The sequence below is a fragment of the Palaemon carinicauda genome, chromosome 33, assembly GCF_036898095.1.
Source record: "Palaemon carinicauda isolate YSFRI2023 chromosome 33, ASM3689809v2, whole genome shotgun sequence".
NCBI lineage: Eukaryota > Metazoa > Arthropoda > Malacostraca > Decapoda > Palaemonidae > Palaemon > Palaemon carinicauda.
This window is the reverse complement of record NC_090757.1, coordinates 21,671,378-21,692,909: the sequence shown is the minus strand read 5'-3', so window position 1 is coordinate 21,692,909 and position 21,532 is coordinate 21,671,378. Positions and strand designations below refer to the sequence as shown.

At 42.6% G+C, this 21,532-nt stretch overlaps 1 protein-coding gene across 2 annotated transcripts in view; it reads left to right on the top strand.

The window, feature by feature from the left end:
• Window positions 1-21,532, top strand: part of LOC137625882 (PITH domain-containing protein GA19395) — a 154,159-nt gene that overhangs the window by 87,715 nt on the left and 44,912 nt on the right. The window contains exons 1-3 of one of the 2 annotated variants that reach the window (XM_068356825.1): window positions 3,989-4,144; window positions 18,192-18,431; window positions 19,022-19,065. In XM_068356825.1, the coding sequence (XP_068212926.1) occupies window positions 18,210-18,431; window positions 19,022-19,065 (266 nt within the window). In that variant the 5' untranslated portion in view covers window positions 3,989-4,144; window positions 18,192-18,209. Of the gene's footprint in view, window positions 1-3,988; window positions 4,145-18,191; window positions 18,432-19,021; window positions 19,066-21,532 lie in introns of those variants that run through there. The other variant, XM_068356823.1, reaches the window with a different exon arrangement.

The window sequence follows — 21,532 nt, the reverse complement described above, 5'->3', positions numbered from 1 at the left end:
CCATTGTAGCTGCCACTTTTACCAGCCCCTGAGTCTCTCTCTCTCTCTCTCTCTCTCTCTCTCTCTCTCTCTCTCTCTCTCTCTCTCTCTCTCTCTCTCTCTCTCTCTCTCCATTTTATAATTGTAGTATCATGTAACGCTCTTTTCTTCTTTGTCAGACGATTTTTCACCACTTTTCGATTTTTATTCAAATTATTTTTTTTTCTTTCCTGTTTATGCAGTCTCTCTCCTTTTGTTTCTAATACTTACTCTCCAGAACAATGCTCATAGCACTGAACCGCCTACTTCCTCCATATTCATAGTTTTTTTTTTTTTATTTTTTTTTTGGGGGGGGGTTGCGTTATTTATTAATTTATTTTTTACAAATGTGTCTTAATGTTTTTTTTTTTTTTTTTTTTTTTGCATAGCTCTTTCTTCTTCTTCTTCTTCTATAGTAAATATCACGAGTTATTCATTTATAACATCTTGCGGAATAGATATTTGTTTGAGGCTCGAGGTGAGGGTGGCAGGTTCATCCTTGCCAAGATTCTTGGAAATGATGTGTCCTACCATGCAAGTGGCATTTTTAGATTTCTTTCAGAAGCAGGTCTTCTGAAAAATATTTAACTTTTATGACATTCAATTTTTATGATTTTAATTGAATACTCTTTAATTTTTTATTTTATTTCATTTTTTACTTTTGTATACATAAATTAAATGTTACCGGCGTCAATGACCTTAGATGTCAGGATGCCTGAAAACTTTAAATCATTCATTCATTCATTATTCATTTATTATTTTACAAATGCGTCTTAATGTTTTTTTGTTTTTTTTTGCATAGCTCTTTCTTCTTCTTCTTCTTCTATAATAAATATCACGAGTTATTCATTTATTATTTTACAAATGCGTCTTAATGTTTTTTTTTTTTTTTTGCATAGTTCTTTCTTCTTCTTCTTCTTCTTCTTCTATAATAAATATCACGAGTTAATGGTTATTGCTTTCGTTTAACGGGTATAATTTGTATATACTTCTTCTAACATAAACATTTGAATTTAGCGCCTCTAATAACCTCTCGTCCCCTGTTTGAATTTATCCTTACCAAATTAAAAAAAAAAATAATTTCTTTCACTTCATATGGGAATAACATCCCCTCATATTGCATTACACGTGGGAAATGAATCCTGACATTTGAGATCTCATTCTTGATTTTTTTCTTTTGAAACAGAAAAAAAAATTATCTGGTTTACCGCTCGTGTAGAATGTCAGGGTGCATAATTGTGAGAGAAATACAAAGTCGTGTTTCTGCTGCCTTTACAATGGAGACCTTTGGAAAAAAAAAAAAAAAAGATAGATTCTGGGTCTTGGTAAAGTGCGGGAACTTTTCACTCTTTCTTGAATTATGAAATAGGCAAAATACGAGTCAACCTTTCCGTGTCACACCGGCCAGCGTATCAAACTCGCTTTTCTGTTACTATTCACATGTTAGTAACAACAACAACAACAACAAGAACATAATAATAATAATAATAATAATAATAATAATAATAATAATAATAATAATAATAATAATAATAATAATAATAATCGATTGATCATTATGTGTATTTTCGATATTTCTAGTTGTGTCTCTCAGACATAGGTTTATTTATTCCCCTGCACAATATCTATTAATATTTTGGCATGCTTTAAATATACCCCTCTCCTATTTAATGATAACAGAATTGGTACTTTTAATCTTCGAAAAAACTTTAAACATGCCCCTTTCCGATTTGATAATAACAGATTTCGTACTTTTAATCTTCTAAAAGTTGTGGAATGATCTTCCTAATCGGGTGGTTGAATCAGTAGAACTTCAAAAGTTCAAAGTTGGAGCAAATGCTTTTTTGTTGACCAGGCAGACATACTCTTTTTATAGTTTATTTATGACATATTTGTTTTTGATGTTGTTGATAGTTTATTATATGACATGTCTGTTTTGACGTTGTTTCTTATTTTAGAATGATTTATTTTTAATTTGTTCTCTTCATTTATTTATTTCCTTATTTCCTTTCCTCACTGGGCTATTTTTCCCTGTTGGAGCCCCTGGGCTTATAGCATCTTGCTTTTCCAACTAGGGTTGTAGCTTGGATAGTAATAATAATAATAATAATAATAATAATAATAATAATAATAATAATAATAATAATAATAATAAAAAAGGCGCTCCGCCATAGACCTATTAGAAACTTGACTATCAACATCGATTAACCTCGTGTAATGCAATTAGTGTTCTGGTTGTGATTTCTGAATTGCCCCAAGAAGCTATAAACGTTTGGATTCTTTTGGGGCCTAGAAGGAACTTACTCTAAGTTTACTGGCATCTACATTACAATTTTTTTTCGCTAACTTGATAAAATAGCATAAGTCCTTAACTAGTTCACTATAAAGGTCTTTTATTATTATTATTATTATTATTATTATTATTATTATTATTATTATTATTATTATTATTATTATTATTATTATTACTATCCAAGCTACAACCCTAATTGGAAAAGCAAGATGCTATTAGCCCAGGGGCTCCAATAGGGAAAAATAGCCCAGTGAGGAAAGGAAATAAGGAAATAAATAACTGAAGAAAACAAATTAACAATAAATCATTCTAAAAAAAGTAATGTCAAAAGAGATATATCATATATAAACTATTAACAACGTCAACAACAAAAATGTCATATATAAACTATAAAAAGACTCATGTCCGTCTGGTCAACAAAAAAGCATTTGCTCCAACTTTGAACTTTTGAAGTTCTACTGATTCAACAACCCGATTAGGAAGATCATCCCACAACTTGGTAACAGCTGGAATAAAACTTCTAGAGTACTGCGTAGTATTGAGTCTTATGATGGAGAAGGCCTGGCTATTAGAATTAACTGCCTGCCTAGTATTACGAACAGGATAGAATTGTCCAGGGAGATCTGAATGTAAAGGATGGTCAGAGTTATGAAAAATCTTATGCAACATGCATAATGAACTAATTGATCGACGGTGCCAGAGATTAATATCTAGATCAGGAATAAGAAATTTAATAGACCGTAAGTTTCTGTCCAACAAATTAAGATGAAAATCAGCAGCTGAAGACCAGACCGGAGAACAATACTCAAAACAAGGTAGAATAAAAGAATTAAAACACTTCTTCAGAATAGATTGATCACCTTCTTTGGGTAGTACTGCTTGTCATGTTTTTTTTTTTTTTTTTTTTTTTTTTTTCTTGGTAGTGGAGATTTGCATTAGTTCCTTTTCTCTTTTTAATGCTATGATGATATTCCAAATGAACAGCAAATAATCATAGGCGATCGTCCAAGGCGCTCGACTAGCCCATTCAGTAAATCTAACTGACCAAGTTAAACTAGTCTTAAGTAGAACTGAATATTGTAATGAACATGTCTTAATAAATGATTTTAAACGCGGTATTGTATTAGTAGTTTTAACGGATGTGATTTGTAAAACTGTTACGATACAAAAGTAATTTTGAATTAATTACTTGGAACTTACAGGCTTTTGGTGCTTGTCAGTTCGTTTAATTTTGTTGTTTTCAATTGTTATTTGTGTATACTCTATTATATCTTTTAAGGTTTATAGATGAATATTTTGTGTGCAAATAAAAAAAAACTTAAATTTTTAAGTGTTCTGCATTTTAACTCATTATTTGGCAAATCATACAAATTTAACACTGTCTTTAGCGATTGTATAGAATTTCTTGTTAAGTTGTCAAACTATATGTATTTATAAATTCAGTAAAAAAAAAACTTTTTATTTATAAATTCTAGTAAAATTATAATTATACGTAATTATTATTTTATAAGAAACCCTCTTTTGTTAATTTGCTGTGCAAATTAATTAATTAACCACCATCGAATATCAGAAACTAAATCACCGCATTTACAACAAAATAATATGCGTCTAGTGTATTACGAGTATTGTTTTATTAGTACGTCAACAAGATTAAATAATTTTGGCTAAGATAATATTTAATTAGATATTTTATAATAAGAATGAAACTAATTCTAGTAAGAGTTGACATCAAGTCAATGCGAAATGAACGTCACCCATTGTTATGGTTGATGTGTTCATGTGAAATCGGCATCGTCACACCTTTCATTGTAAATATCATTTGAAGTACTTTAAGTAAGTGACATCGTTATTGTTATATTTCATTGTGAATCTGTCTAAATTTGGAAGCATTGCAATGAATCAGGTTGCCCCAGTTTCATGCCGTAGATCTTATTTATAGTACGGTAGCATATTTTGGATTAGCCAGCAACCCAAAACCCCGAGTTTCCACTGGGGGTCCCCCATTATCGGTGGATATGGATATATATATAGGTATTATTGTAGTTGTTTACAGGGTAAAGGTTTAAGGTTACTGGTTTAAGTTCCAGTCACATCAGAATAGATGCTCACCAGAACGTCAGCCGGGCAAGCTCCACCCCCCACTGTGGTGCCCTACCACAGCAGTAGCCTCCCCAGTAAACAGCTTAAACTCACGGTCCTGGGCGGGGATCGATCTCTTTGCCATGCGAATGCTAGGCAAACACGTTACGATAGCCTTATTTGGTATTATTATATTGTATTACAGGGCAACGTAACCTAGGAAGAAAACTACTTTTTCTTATAGAAAAAAATTACGCTCTTCGAATATGACACTCGTTCCCGTCGCAAAACCCAGAGTTCCCACTGGAGGTCCCCCAGTCCCCCAGTTTCAGAAATATATATATATCCATATCCACCGATAATGGGGGACCCCCAGTGGAAACTCGGGGTTTTGGGTGGGGAAAACATACTGGGGAAACGGTATGTTTATTATTTATTTGTTGACATTCTACGGGTCGGTTGTAGTCGGTCTCGTTCTACAGTAGCACTACCTGTAGACTACTTTACTTGGTAATTATATGATACTTTAAATTTCTATCCAAATACATGAACCATGTATTTTTCCTACTCACTATCTTGTGTTTTATTCCTTTCTGACCATGATTATTGAGGCAAACCACCCTTTCATGAGTTTTTGGACCCCCTTATGTGAAGAAAAAATTATGCTCTCTTCGAAAATTAAACTCATTCCCGTCGCAAATGCATAGTTTCAGAAGTATATATATATATATATATATATATATATATATATATATATATATATATATATATATATATATATATCTAGGAGCCTTTGTAGGGTGATGGCCAGATCCATTTTCATTCATAGAAAATGAGAATATTATAAAGTGGGGTGGACTGTGGCCGTCATTCTAAAATCGAGTTCGTAGAAAACTGGAATATTCTGAACTGTGGCCGTCGTTCCAAAAACGATTTTGGCGGGAAAAGCTAACTTAAAAAACCCACCTAACCTATGCTAAAAGCCGTATCCTTACCCAGGGGTGCTTCGCTCCCCCCCCCCTTACCTACTATGGGAGCGAGAAGATTCGTGGCCGGAGTAAGAACTCGAGCCACAAATTTTCAGGTAATTTAGGGTTTTCGGCAAAAAACATACAAGTGTGCGGTTAAGCACATTTAAGATCCGTAGACCATTTCCAAACGTTTTTATTCTATACAAGATAACAGTCGGAGCGATAATAAGCAAATTAGGACGCTTGGCCGTAGCGCTACAAACTACCTATCTATATCCTACGATAATGGGGGAACTCTGGGTTTTGGGTGGGGAAAAAATACTGGGGAAACGATATATAAACGTAAAACAAGCCTTTTCTTCTCTATACATCACCTTCTTGGATGTATAATAAACGTAGGAAAAGACAAAACAGTATAACTGGATAAACTTTGGAGGCGCCTTTGCAAAGGCTATGTCTCGTGAAAAAATACGGTAACCAGAGCTGCCAACGTGTGATGTAGATCAAATGTTAGCGGAACAAGCTAACATTAGCAGTGTTTTTCATTTAATTTTTCTCATTCTACTTGCCGTTTGTAGTCGCTCTCGTGCGTTCGTTTGTACATAGCAGGTTTTGACCTTTTACGCAAAAACCTCTCCTCCCTGCGCAGAGACTTTTCGTCCACCAATAGGATACCTGTATCTTCTTCTCTAATCGTGAAATGTAACCAGTCGTCATTCCACCAACTCTGTTCAAGTCTATTACTGTACTTGATCAGTTATGTAATACCCTCGTATACATATTACGTTTGACCCCAGTATTACTCATTTTATTATCCGATACCTTATAAAATCACCTCATTTTATATACTGTACTTATCAAATATTATATATCATACATTCCATTTTATTTTCATATATTACTTTTATACATTTTGTTATTACCTTGTCACTCCCAGATTTCACATAAATACTTGCTCTGGACAAGTTTCCATTCTGGTGTTACTCTCTAGACTCCGTTGCTTTTCCGTTAACTAATCACGAACCCATACGTATGTAAAGTTTGCACAGGGGGGGGGAGTTAATATTTCCCTACCCCCTTCTTCCAACATATCCTTTTCTGTGGACACCTTGGTATTATTGTACTGTATTACAGGGTAATGTAACCTAGGGAAAAAACTACTTTTTTCTATAGAAAAGGGTCCTCTCTCTTTGAAAATGACACTCGTTCCTGTCGCAAAACCCTGAGTTCCCACTGGGGCCCCCCAGGTTCAGAAATATACAGTATATATCCATATCCACCGATGATAGGGGACCCCCAGTGGGAACTCGGGGTTTTGGGTGGGGAAAACATACTGGGGAAACGGTATGTTTTTTATTTATTTGTTGACATTCTACGGGTCGGTTGCAGTCGGTCTTGTTCTACAGTAAAACTTTACCTAAAGCACTACCTGTAGACTACTTTACGTGGTAATTATATGATACTTTAAATTTCCATCCAAATACATGAACCATATATTTTTCCTACTCGCTATCTTGTGTTTTATGCCTTTCTGACCATGATTATTGAGGCAAACCACCCGTTCATGAGATTTTGGACCCCCTTATGTGAAGACACTTATGGGGGAGCCCCAGTGGGAAACCAGGGTTATTTTGGGGTTGGGAAATGACCTAAACGAGTGATTTGTAGCAATAGTAATGGTCAAAAAGACAAAATACACACAAGATAACCAGTTGGAAAAATATAATTCATGTAAGTGGCTGAAAACAGGCTAAAACGGGATTATTTATCACTTTTTAGATTTGTCTAAGAGTGGAGAACTTAACAAATCACCTAACCTAAATCACCTAACCTAACCTAGTAGTTCATAGGTCACAACCCTTAAGCGGGGAGAAAGCTCCCCCCCCTTCCCAGGTCACAGACTAAAAGTAAATCACAAATAATTCCTTGCCTCATGATTGACACTGCCTCTCTCCTTTTTTTTTTTTTCCAGCAATATTTACAGAAGCTTTGCAATAAAAATGTGCTGGTCTTCCCGAAAAATTGTCAGAATCGGACCTTTGATGCATTATTTCGTGGTTATTTTTTTAATCTTCTTGAGTAACAAAAGCTTTACAGTGAATGGAGAGCATTTCCATTATAATCAATTGTCGTCATAAATGAAATAACACAATTTCAAAATAGATTGATGTCCTTCCCATAAGTTCCCTATTGGAGACCTCTTTATTTGATGGTGGTTAAGTTGAAACTGAAGGGGAAGGTGGAACAAAAATGGCTGTTGTAGAATAACATCTTGGAACTTATGAAGAAATACTTCTAAGCGCACCCGGGCAAAGATCGCCCAACAGTTCTCTGACCTCTCTATCTTTCAACCTTTGGGCTCTACTGCCAAGCTCCTCCCACCTCCTCGCATCCAGCAGAGGAGGTACTTTGAGGTCTTGGACGAGCCTAGTCCAGCCATTCCACTCCACCACTCTCTGTAAGAATTTGCCAAGGGGGTCAGACAAGCAGTAAGACCACTGGACTTCATGTGCACACTGGACCTAAAGGACACGATCCCAATCCATCCGTCTTCAAGGAAGTACTTTAAGATTCAGCCCAGACAACAGGAAATACCAGTTCAAGGTGCTGTGCTTCGGTCTTTCCACAACACCTCAAGTCTTCAACAAAGTGTTTGCCCTTGTGTCATCTTGGGCACACAGGATTGGCATCCGTCTCCTCCGTTATCTGGACGACTGGCTAATCCTAGCGGACTTGGTGTCAATCCTTCTTCATCACCGAGACAAACTTCTGAGGTTTTGCCAAGATCTGGGGATCTTGGTAAACCTCGAGATGTCCTCCCTGCTTCCTAACGCAGAGACTGGTATACCTAGGCACCAATCTCCCTAAAGCCTTCTCATCAGAAGACAGAATAATGAGGCTGAGAAAGGTTGCAAGACCCTTTTCTCAGACGAGGAGAACTTCCAGCCCAGCCATGGCTACGTCTCCTTGGGCACCTTTTATCTCTGGCCCGTCTAGGTCCCAATGGATGCTTCAGGATTCGATCTCTCCAATGATGGCTCAAGTCCAGGTGGAATAAGGCCTTGACTGCCTAGACATCCTGATCCCCATGGGACCAGTGGGTGTCAGATGAGAATCCACGAAAGAGAGTGGATCTTCTTGTCCTCACGTGTTGTACCACACAACCTCAGGCCTCTGGTCAGATTTAGAAGAATACCTCCACAAATCTCCTAAAGATGAAGGCCTTCTTCCTTGCCCTTCAACAGTTCCACCAGTTTCTGGCGGGCATCTCAGTGGTGATGATGAGCAACAACACCACACTAGTGGCTTACATCAACAAACAAGGAGGTACCATTTTGCAGGCCCTATCCCATCTAGCAGTAGAGATACTGAGATGGGCTGAAATTAACTCGATACCACTATCGGCACGCTTCATTCCTGGCCAAAGGAATGTGCTCGCCGACAACCTGAGCAGAGCATCTCAGATAGTGAGTACTGAGTGGTCTTTGGATAATCTAGTAGCCAACAAAATCCTGACTTTGTGGGGTTCTCCGACTGTGGATCTCTTCACAACGGCCCTGAACTTCATGCTCCCATTGTACTGCTCCCCAGTCCCAGACCCGAAGGCACTCTGGCAAGATGTATTCCAACAATGGTGGGAAAACATCGTCTATGCTTTTCCCCCGTTCTGTCTGATGAGAAGGGTACTCAATAAGGCCAGAACATCGGTCAACCTCTCTGACTCTCATAGCTTTGCTAAGCCATCATGCGGAACGCTTTCTGGACTTCTGCAACTCCTGACGAGGTCTCCAAGAGAACTCCTACAACGACACGATCTGCTCAGAAATCCACATACCAATATCTTTCATAAAGACGCAGCTTCGCTACAACTTCATACCTGGAGACTATCCAGCATCTCCTCACTCAGAGAGGATTTTTGCAACAAGTTGCGAACAGGATTTCTGGATACCTGCGGAAATCATCAGGAGCAGTCTACCAGGCAAAGGGGAAAGTCTTCTATTGTTGATATCGTGGAAGGGGTATCTCTCCTCTTGATGCCACTATTCCAGCAATAGTGGAGTTCCTCGTGTATTTGCGTAAAGAAATTCCCCTTTCAGTCTTGGCGGTAAAAGGCTGTCACTCAGCCTTAAGCCTCGCCCTAAGACTTAATGGAATGGACATTTCCTCATTGCTGGAACTTTCTTTACTCATACGGAGTTAAGAACTTACGTGTCCCAAGTCTGAAGTGAGACCTCCCCTGTGGAACGTGGTTCGAGTTCTCAGTTCTCTGAAGAGACCTTCCTATGAACCATTACGCCAGGCAACAGATCGCCACCTACTAGCTTTGGCTTCGGCCAAACAAGTCTGTAAACTTCATGTTCTCTCATATGACAACGCCTATTCAAGGGGATGGGGAGAGGTAATGTTCAGCTTCATCCCTAAGTTTGTTGCTAAGACTCATAATCTGGGAGTGGCGGGTTTTCGATTCTACTCGAATCTGGGAGTGGCGGGTTTCCGATTCGACTCCTTCCAGATTTTGAGTCTCCGCTCCATAACAAATGACCTTGATCATCTCTTATTCTGCCCAGTGAGGTGTTTTAGGAAGAGAACAGCCGCAGCCCATTCCCGTGTTCCTGCACTTTTCGTCAGCACAGGGAGGAACAAGATGAGGGTCACCAAGAACATCATCTCTGCTTGGATTCGCAATGTCATAGACCACGCCCTGAATCCAGACCCTCCTCCTCCACATCGCCCCCAGAGCTCATGATGTCAGGCGTAGTTACGTCCCTGGCCTTCTAGAGAAACTTGACGGTGACGTAGGTTCTACAGTCTGGGGTGTGGAAACGTCAAAATACGTTCACAGCCCACTACCTGCAAGACGTGACCCACAGGAGGCTCGATACGTACTCTATCGGCCCTGTGGTGGCTGCACAAGAGCTGTTATAATACCTCAAGCTCCTTATTGGACAAGTAGCAGAAGGGTGCGGGCACTGTTACCCGGTTTTAGTCTGTGCGAATGAAAAGGTTTGACTGGCTCCTTTTCTTTTCTTCATCCTCTCCTCTCTTTGAGAAAGCTGCAACCTGGGTTCTCTGCGCAAGCTGACCTCAAACCACTGCAGGTAAACCATGCTTCCTTGTGTACCTAGTATTAGGTTAATGCTGTTGCATCCCCATACCCTGGCGAGGTGGTATTGGGAAAGTCTTGGTTACAACAGTTTTTCTTACAAAGACTGAATAACTTTTACTGGACAGTCACATTACTAAATATCTCAACACACAGCTTGTGTAAGCCATGGACCTTGCATAGGAAGGTTTAATGAGGTGTAGGGACTCCTTATCTTTGGTACAAACCTATTCAAAATAAGGCGCCCTCGGGTAGCCAAAGAGCCAGTTGTTCCGTAACTGGAATACAAACCACGCTATTTATTAGGGGGTATTACTTTCGGCGAAGCTGAAATGACGAGCCATTAAAATTTAGCGAGGGTTAACTACCCACACCGCTAGTTAGCGGGGGGTAGCTTGCTACCACTCCCACTCACACACTGGTGATTTAGCTCACTTTACTTTTGCCTTGGATGGAGAGCGGTTGTTTCCGCTCTTCCTCCTCGCCTATTCTGGACTGCCATTAATTTTTGTCTTTTAACTTGCCTTTTCTTATGTATATATATATATATATATATATATATATATATATATATATATATATATATATATATATATATATATATATATATATACATATATATACATATATATATATATATATATATATATATATATATATATATATATATATATATATATATATATATATACATATATATATATATATATATATATATATATATATATATATATATATATATATATATATATATATATATATATATATATATATATATATATATATATATATATATATATATATATATATATATATATATATATATATATATATATATATATATATACATATATATATATATATATATATATATATATATATATATATATATATATATATATATATATATATATATATATATATATATATATATATATATATATATATATATATATATATATATATATATATATATATATATATATATATATATGTGAAAACATTCTTAATGTTTATGTATGTATATATGTATAGAAATTTTGTAACTTTCCTTTTCAGTGATTGTGCTGTGCGTATGATACATATACGACAGGTTCTTATGACACATATACGACAGGTTCTTATGACACTTGTGCAAGGCCAGGACACTTCCCTTCGTGGGGAACGACCTCTCCCCCCCTGGTCCATCGGTCTTCCTGTCAGCATATAACTGTTGACTCGGCCGCCACAGGGGAATCGTCATCGTTTGGACCCTCCTGATTCAACTGTTGTCTTCGCCTTTTCCCTTTTCCTACGGGAAATATGAATTACTGAGCGAAGGGAGTGTGGCCTCTCAGAGATTGACTACGGTCTTTCTCTTCTCAAGGCCGTTCACCTTTCATGGGCCTCCGACAGTGTACTAAAGGGGGGGAGCAACTTTCCCGTTCGCGGGTTAGGTTGTGCTTCCGATGTTTTTCTCAGTTATTTTAGTGAAATTATAATTGTTTGTGATTTTAACTCTTCAGCTTCGTTTCCGTGGGGAATACTTCCCTTCTGAGGATCAGTGGTTCTTACTATTAGTGAATATTTTTAGCTGATTTAAATAATTGTAATTCTTGTTGCTATTACAGTTACTCTCCACTCCCCCTTCTCCCGTGGATGTTGACTGGGGAAGGGATGGCACTATACTTATTTAATGTTTGTTCCCTCGGTGAACCCTCTTCGGAGTTCATCCCTAGGGAATTTTTTGTTACATAATATATTTTATTTAACCTCTTTTAGCTATGCAGTTTTCTTTACGACTAAGAGTGCCGACGAAGCAGGGCTGTTCTGTTAATGCCTGGGGAATCTGCTGTCACCGCCGTCCCTCAGAGGACGTCGTCATGGGCGTCATCCCTTCTCTTAGAAGTACGCCTGTGACAACATGATCAGCAGTTCAGATCATCTTAGAATGGTACCAGGAGGTTCTCCTCCAGGTGTTGGACAACTTTCCCTTCCGAGGGAGAGTTTCCTCCCCAGGTGTGAGGTTGTTTCTCTCTTCCGAGGGAGAACTTCCTACATCTTAATCACTTCATCGACTGCGACTGCTGTTGCTGCCTTCGCCTAGACTACTTTCCCCCCTTGTTGAGTCTCTCTTCCTTCAGGGGCAAAACATAGTCTTAGGTAAGTCTCTCCTGCAAAGTGATCACCTCTCTCGTTCGCGAAAGGGACCACTCATAGAGACTCCTCTTCGGAGGATTGCTACTGCTAAAGGTCAGCTTGCTGATTCACCGGCCCTCATGGACGTCATCCCTTCTCTCAGAAGTACGCCCGTGGCAACACCTGATCAGCACTTCATCTTTGGGGAAAGCTTGTTTCCCCCTTCCGAGGGAGAACTGCCTTTATCTTAATCAATTCACAGACTCCGACTGCTGTTGCTGTCTTCGCCTAGACTACTCCCCCCTTGCTGAGTCTCTCTTCCTTCGGGGGCTGAGCATAGTCTTAGGCAAGTCTCTCCTGCGAAGTGATCATCTCTCGTTTGCGAGAGGGGCCACTCATAGAGACTCCTCTTCGGAGGATTGCTACTGCTGAAGGTCAGCTTGCTGATCCACCGGCCCTCATGGGCGTCATCATGGCCGTCATCCCTGCTCTCAGAAGTATGCCCATGGCAACACCTGATCAGCACTTCATCTTCGAGCAAAGGTTGTTTCCCCCTTCCGAGGGAGAACAGCCATTATCTTAATCACTTCAGACTCTGACTGCTATTGCTGTCTTCGCCTAGACTACACTCCCCCATTGTTGAGTCTCTCTTCCTTCGGGGGTGGAGCATAGTCTTAGGCAAGTCTCTCCTGCGAAGTGATCACCTCTCGTTCGCTAGAGGGGCTACTCGTAGAGACTCCTCTTCGGAGGATCGATACTACTGAAGGTCAGCTTGCTGGTCCACCGGGCCTCATGGGCGTCATCAGTCCTGATCGTCCTACCTGCTAATCTACCAGCGCAACCTTGCGCTACAGCTAGTCCTTGGACTTCGGTCTTGGACTCTTCAGTGGATCGTTCACAATCGCCATTGGTGGATGTTCGCCCTTCCAAAGGGCACATCCAAGTTTCTGATCGTCCTGCCAGCTGACCTGCCGACCTACCAGCGCAACCTTGCAGTGCATCTTAGTCCTTGGACTTTGGTCCTGGTCTCTTCTGTGGACCTTACACGGTCGCTATCGGTGGATGTATGCCCTTCCAATGGGCCCATTCCAGTTCCTGATCATCCTGCCAGCTGACCTGCCGACCTACCAGCGCAACCTTACACTGCAGTTAGTCCATGGACTTCGGTCCTGGACTCCTCTGTGAATCGTTCCTGCTCGCCCACAATCTCCTGCACCTGCGCGCCAGTGCTCTCCTACACGCCAGCATTTTCATGCGCGCCCGCAGTCTAACACGCTCGCACGCGCCAGCAGTCATCCGCACGCGCGCAATCGTTGTCCTACGCGCCAGCGCTCTCCCACGCGCCATCGATCTTGGCGCATCAGCGTTCGCCTGCGCACCAGGTCTCTCCTGCGCACCAACGATCTCTAATCACCCGCGTTTGGAAGTCATCCGTGCGCCAGCATTCCTCTGCGCCCGTGCTAAAAGTCTTCCGCACACGCGCCAACAGTCTTCCGCACGCGCGCCCCAGCAGTCTTCTGCGCGCGCCCCCCAGCAGTCTTCCGCGCGCGCTCCAGCAGTCTTCCGCGCGCGCCCCAGCAGTCTTCCGCGCGCGCCCCAGCAGTCTTCCGCGCGCGCGCCCCAGCAGTCTTATAGGCGCGCGCCCCAGCACCAGCAGTCATCCGCGTGCGCGCAATCGTTGTCCTACGTGCCAGCGCTCTCCCGCGCGCCATCGATCTCTGTGCACCAGCGTTCGCCTGCGCACCAGCTCTCCTGCGCACCAACGATCTCTGCTCACCCGCGTTTGGAAGTCATCCGTGCACCAGCATTCCTCTGCGCCCGTGCTAAAAGTCTTCCGCGCGCGCCCCCCAGCAGTCTTCCGCGCGCGCCCCCCAGCAGTCTTCCGCGCGCGCCCCCCAGCAGTCTTCCGCGCGCGCCCCCCAGCAGTCTTCCGCGCGCGCCCCCCAGCAGTCTTCCGCGCGCGCCCCCCAGCAGTCTTCCGCGCGCGCCCCCCAGCAGTCTTCCGCGCGCGCCCCCCAGCAGTCTTCCGCGCGCGCCCCCCAGCAGTCTTCCGCGCGTGCCCCAGCAGTCTTATAGGCGCGCGCCCCAGCACCAGCAGTCATCCGCGTGCGCGCAATCGTTGTCCTACGTGCCAGCGCTCTCCCGCGCGCCATCGATCTCTGTGCACCAGCGTTCGACTGCGCACCAGCTCTCTCCTGCGCACCAACGATCTCTGCTCACCCGCGTTTGGAAGTCATCCGTGCGCCAGCATTCCTCTGCGCCCGTGCTAAAAGTCTTCCGCACACGCGCCATCAGTCTTCCGCACGCGCGCCCCAGCAGTCTTCTGCGCGCGCCCCCCAGCAGTCTTCCGCGCGCGCCCCAGCAGTCTTATAAGCGCGCGCCCCAGCACCAGCAGTCATCCGCGTGCGCGCAATCGTTGTCCTACGTGCCAGCGCTCTCCCGCGCGCCATCGATCTCTGTGCACCAGCGTTCGCCTGCGCACCAGCTCTCCTGCGCACCAACGATCTCTGCTCACCCGCGTTTGGAAGTCATCCGTGCGCCAGCATTCCTCTGCGCCCGTGCTAAAAGTCTTCCGCACACGCGCCAGCAGTCTTCCGCACGCGCGCCCCAGCAGTCTTCTGCGCACGCCCCCCAGCAGTCTTCCGCGCGTGCCCCAGCAGTCTTCCGCTCGCGCCCCAGCACCAGCAGTCATCCGCGTGCGCGCAATCGTTGTCCTACGTGCCAGCGCTCTCCCGCGCGCCATCGATCTCTGTGCACCAGCGTTCGCCTGCGCACCAGCTCTCTCCTGCGCACCAACGATCTCTGCTCACCAGCGTTTGGAAGTCATGCACCAGCATTCCTCTGCACCCGTGCGAACAGTCTTCTGCGTGCGCGCCCCAGCAGTCTTCTGCGTGCGCGCCCCAGCAGTCTTCTGCGTGCGCGCCCCAGCAGTCTTCTGCGTGCGCGCCCCAGCAGTCTTCCGCGCGCGCCCCAGCAGTCTTACGCGCGCGCCCCAGCAGTCTTACGCGAGCGCGCGCCAGCAGTCTTACGCGAGCGCGCGCCAGCAGTCTTACGCTTGCACTCGCCACGCAATCGCGTGCCCATGCACCCGCCCTTGCGCAGCCAGTCACGCGCTTCTGCACATTCTAGGGAGACTGCACAAAACCCTACATATTGCCTTACTGCGCGCCAGTGCTCACCTGCGCTCTCAGATCCAGCGTTCTCCTGCTCACTTGTGCTCTCAGATCCAGCGTTCTCTTGCTCACCTGCGCTCTCAGATCCAGCGTTCTCCTGCTCACCTGCGCTCTCAGATCCAGTGTTCTCCTGCTCACATGCGCTCTCAGATCCAGTGTTCTCCTGCTCACCTGCGCTCTCAGATCCAGCGCTCGCCAATGCGCCAGCTCTAAACAAAGAGCCAGCGCTCTTCTGAGCTCTCCAGCGCAGTTGCGCTCTCAGATCCAATGCGCCAGCTCGTGTCAAAGAGCCAGTGCTTGCAGATCCAATGCTCGCCAATGTGCCAGCTCTTGCCAAAGAGCCAGTGCTCACCTGCGCACCAGTGCTTGCCAGCTCTCCAGCGCTCTTCTGTGCATTCACCGAAAACTGCGCTTCAGCAGAAACTGAGCACCAGCATCATTCTGTGTGCCATCGCTCCAGTACTCTCCTGCACAATCGCGCAATAGACAAAAAGAATAAAAACTCTTTGGACAGGTCACAATTGCCCCATTCCTCTCCCCGCAAACACATAACAGCATGGCCGCCGGGAAAAGAGGAAAGAGGCTTCAGAAGGGTTCAAGATCCTGAAGATTCCAGCTTCCAAAGGGAATCAATACGCTTCCGTTGTCAGTTGAGATTCCTCACAAGGAATCCATGGTCCCTCTCTCTTCTGAAGTTTTTTCTTGACACTACCACCATCAGCAAACAAGAAAGCATCAACAGACTGATCGCTAGATCACTGTTTGCTGATGGCTAGATCACTGTTTGTTTGCTGATGGCTAGATCACTGTTTGCTGATCCCTAGCTCGCTGATCACCAGATCGCTAATTGGTAGCTCATCTCTCTCTGATTATTGACCTCTAGTCCCTCCAATGACTTACGATCTTTGATTGCTAGTGTGCGGATCACTGATTGTTAGTCAATAACCAGTCATCAGCTTGCTGATCACTAGATCACCGATGGGCAGCTCATTTTTGTTTGATCATCGACCTCAGCTCGCTGATCTCTGACCAGCCTATCGTCAGCTCTCTGATCTCTGAACAAACAGGAGGGACCATAGCTTGCTGATCTCTAGCTCACCAATCACTGGTCCGCAATCGATCGCTGATCATCAATGGCTTACCATCACCAACTGACTATCATTAAACCATTTTGCTGTCTCTCGGGGCTCTCAAAGCAGATTACCAACTCATTTATCGCCAACCTACCTTGGCTGACTAACCAGACAGCCTTCATGTGCCTGTCAGTTACCATCTTCGGCTCACAGACTGCCGATTCACCAATCATCGTCAATTCGCCAGCTGTTTGTGACTCGGACTTGCTAGTCAACCTCTGCCCGTGGTTCCCTAGATCAGAAGGTATACAGCACACTTCTTGCTACTGGCCGTTCGCCATCACATCAATTCACTTAAATGATTGGCAAACGATCGACAACCCTCATCAGCGGCTTGTCAACAGGTGACTACTTGCGAGCACTCTCCAACTGTACAGTATCCATGATACCTATCCGTTAACCATTGATTAACATTCGCCAGACTGATTCTACTCTAAGGAATAGCATCAATCCCATCAGGGCGCATGGTAGAGTTAAGCATTGCCTTACTTCTACCAGTCAAAGGAGTTCTGTGAGTGTGTGAGTAGGAGTGTTAGCAAGCTACCCCCCCTCATCCCCTGCTAACTAGTGGTGTGGGTAGTTAACCCTCGCTAAATTTTAATGGCTTGTAATTTCAGCTTCGCTTAAAGTAATACCCCTAATAAATATCTAAGGTTTGTATCGTTAGGAAAAATACAAATTTTCCCCAAATTTGTCAATTTTTCTAGCTATACAAACCTGAGTCATTTACCAAAGGTCCTGCCTCAGCCACCTCGCAAGTCTTTGACCAGGAGAGTGTTGTGAGTAAGTGCTTGATACAAACGTAACCCGTCATGCGCAACAGTTACAAAGTAACGCAACATGATGTAATCTACCAATTTCTTTTTTATTGTCTGGCTTTAGAAAATAAAATTAGAAGTAACCTCATTAAAATTTGTAGATTTTCCTACCTGTACAAACTTGAGGCCTAAGTTAAACTTCCCTCCTTAATCACCCCTCTGTCTTGATCCTTAAGATCAAAGTGAGGCTCTTTTGGCAGGTGGAGAGGGAGCTTCTCACCCCACTGCCATCACCTGTCGTTTAATTGCATGTTAAACGCTCTAATGGCTTCCCTTTTGCAATGAAAGTATCTCGCTATTTAAAGGACTTGGGTTTGTATAGCTAGGAAAAATACAAATTACTTTCAAAATTTTGATACAAATTACTTTCAAAATTTGTTATATAAAGTGGAATATTGTAGCTAGGTATTGAAGTTCTGACTTCTATTCCAGTGGAACTTTAAACCAGCTTTGCACGTTGTTAAGAAAACTTTGGATCTTTCAGAGTAAGCAAGTTAGCAGAATGTCAGGATGTGGTGGTGGTGATGGCCATGGACATAGCCATGATAATGGAGGCCACGGCTCATGTGGGGACGGGCATGACCATACGCCTGCTGAACTTGGAGTCGCCTACAGCCTATTTACTCGCATCGATACAGATAATGTTGAATGCCTTAATGAAGCAGTTGATGGTTCAGGCAAGACTATCTTCAAGCCATGGGAAGATAGGCTGTCAAGGGATAAGGTAATAAATTTGTATAATATTAATTACTGTATGTTAACCCTTTTACCCCCAAAGGACGTACTGGTACGTTTCACAAAAGCCATCCCTTTACCCCCATGGACGTACCGGTACGTCCTTGCAAAAAAATGCTATAAAGATTTTTTTTTCATATTTTTGATAATTTTTTTTGAAAAACTTCAGGCATTTTCCAAGAGAATGAGACCAACCTGACCTCTCTCTGACAAAAATTAAGGCTGTTAGAGCAATTTAAGAAAAATATACTGCAAAATGTGCTGGGAAAAAAATAATCCCCTGGGGTTAAGGGTTGGAAATTTCCAAAGAGCCTGGGGGTAAAAGGGTTAAAAAGGTAATAGTTTCTACATAAGAATACATTGTTTTAGGTTTTTATGCTTTGCAGTACTTTCATTAAAGACCCTTCATTTATGTACAGTACTGTGCTTGATATAAATGTATATACTGTATAACCCTGAGCAATGACAGAGAGTAGTTTGATATACAGTATTGTACTTTGTTTTAGTTTTAATAAGAAACTATTGTACGGAAATGAAGTCTGAAATTAATAGAACTTTTTCCCAAAAATTTCATTTCAGTTTGTGGAAAGCGACGCAGATGAGGAACTTCTCTTCAATATTCCGTGAGTTCTTGTATACTGTACTTGTACAAACACACTCATGATTTTTTATTCACTAAGATTAGTTTTCTCATGAGATTACTTAATCATATTTCTTTGAAATTTCCTATTTAACTATTTATTTTCTGCTATCTAATAATTTAGCATATAGATTATCATATAGTGTTTATAGTAAATAGTAGGTTAAAGTGAAGTAAACTTTATTAAAATCTCTGTCCATGAGGAATTACTGTATATTCTAAAATGTTTTTCATAATAGAATATTGTTGAGTGTCAAATAGATCTTGGATAGAATTTTCTAGTGTGCAAAATTGATTCAGATACAGAGTTTAAACCAAAGAATTTAGGATAGATTCTTCTTGCTCATTTGGATTCGGGGAAAGGACCAAGTGGCTTGCTTGTTGTCATGATAATGAATCTGGGGCAGTGTACAGGTTATGGGAACCATTTAATTGCCTGCATGGATCTTCAGTTAATCATTGCCTGGCTACCAATCTTGTTCATTCCTACGAAAATATAAACCTTTGTCCTTTATTAGGGGTAGATTCTGTCGACAGGTGATGGCCAGTGAAGAGTTATTGAGCTGGTAACCAGCACCCAGTATCCACTGGTGGTCTGGATCTGACAGCGATCTGAGCCTCCATTATGAATTTGGCTATTGAGCTGCACAAATGTTTTCTTGACGCTCTCTAACGGACCTGAAGTTTTTCACATATATCCTGATTCAATGAGTGTGAATCAACTTAGTAAAACACAAACATGTCTTCAATTCTGGGACACTTGTTCCCGGCATCAAAGACAACTCAATTCCTTGAAATTTAAATAAATTTCAGAGATGAGAGGGCTTCTACCAGATCCTTGTGTTGGTGGTTAACATTTCTCTCAACGCACAAGCAAGTATGCCTGTTTGCTCTCACCTCAGTGAGCGCCAACTCTTCGGAGCATTCCTAGTAGTGCCTTATAACAGTTTCCTCTATGAGAGTACAAGAAAACTGTGTAGGGAAGAATACATTTTCCTTTTGAGAGGAAGACATATAGTACTTCGATATTCCGAGTGCTCGAGAGAACTTTGCCACCAAGAGTGCAGATTTTGGACTCGTATCATTGTTTATAATGGATTCTGTTTATTGATGAATGTGCATAGCCTTAAGAAGAGACAAGCATAATGTTAGCATATTTCCCTGGCGCAAGCTTGCTCAGGGGGGGAAGAGATGTAAGAGTGATCGTTCTCCCTCAATATCATCCTTGAGGTAGAAAAGTTGACTATATCCCTACCTCCCATGACGGATTCTTGTCGCTGTGCTCTTTTGGATAATTCTTCGGAGGACAGACCGAAGGGCAAGCTTCCAAGACGGTATATCTCCCTGCTTCCCCAAGAGGAATGGGAAGACCACCCCTTGAGGATGAACTTTAATCTTCACTTTTGGAAATACCAGCTGCTTAGCATGCTTCGGCCGAAACTTCCAAAGTTTTAGGCGAGAAGTGCCTTGGAGTGCCATCTCCCTCTTTATTGCCTTTGACCATGGATTCTTATGAAAAAGACTTGTCTCTGAGTTCTCTGCCTACTCCTCCGGGAGAGATGAAAGCAGTTCTTTGGGCTATAGCCCAATTGAGCATACTGGTTTAGCTTCTAAATCAGCTTTGAGCGCTGCTGTATCTTTCCGAAAGATCTTGTTACAATCCTCCGAGAGGCACATAAGGTTAAACAGCACCATCGATATGCAAACCTTTAAGTGGAAATGCGTCATTGTGGAGAGCATGTACCTCAGAAGGATGAGGCTCCACCTTTGAGTAAGGAGCCTACAACCTTTGAAGTTTTCTATGAGAGAAAAGCACTAAAGTGAACAGCTTCATCGAAGACCGGCCAATTCCTTTTCCAAGGGTTTCGAAGGACAAGAAATAGCGCTAAGTCAAGTCTTGAAGTTGCTTGTCATTCCTATTAAAGATTATAAAGAAATGTAACGTTCCAAGGTTGTAAAATGTCTATCAGAGTGAGTTGCTGCTCTGAGCATTGAGAAAGGGGATCCACACCCTACGGATCCTAGACTGGGGCTTCCAAAGTTTACGGGTGAATATAGGCTCTCTTATAGAAATTGTTTATTGGAGAGGGTCGAAATCGACCAAAGAGCCATTAGTATAATCATGTCGGGTCCCAGAGTCCCTGGATGAGATGAAACATCCTCTCTCCAAACATCATGTGTTCCCCTACTTTTCTCCTTTTTCTAGGGGTGAGAAAGTCAGGGAGGACATCTTCTCCTAAGAGGGCAAGAATTGTCTCATCCGAACCCCCAAGACTTCACATGTCAGACTCTTAAGTCCTGATGAGGGGAGGCCCTTGGATTCTACATCTACCATGCTTAAAGAGGGTCTTCTTTTCCGAGGGTCTTAGGACTCATCAGGAAAGTCAACATCTTGGATTATGCACCAAAAGCCTCCTTCTGTGGGCAGCAAACTTCCATTGACTCCTGAT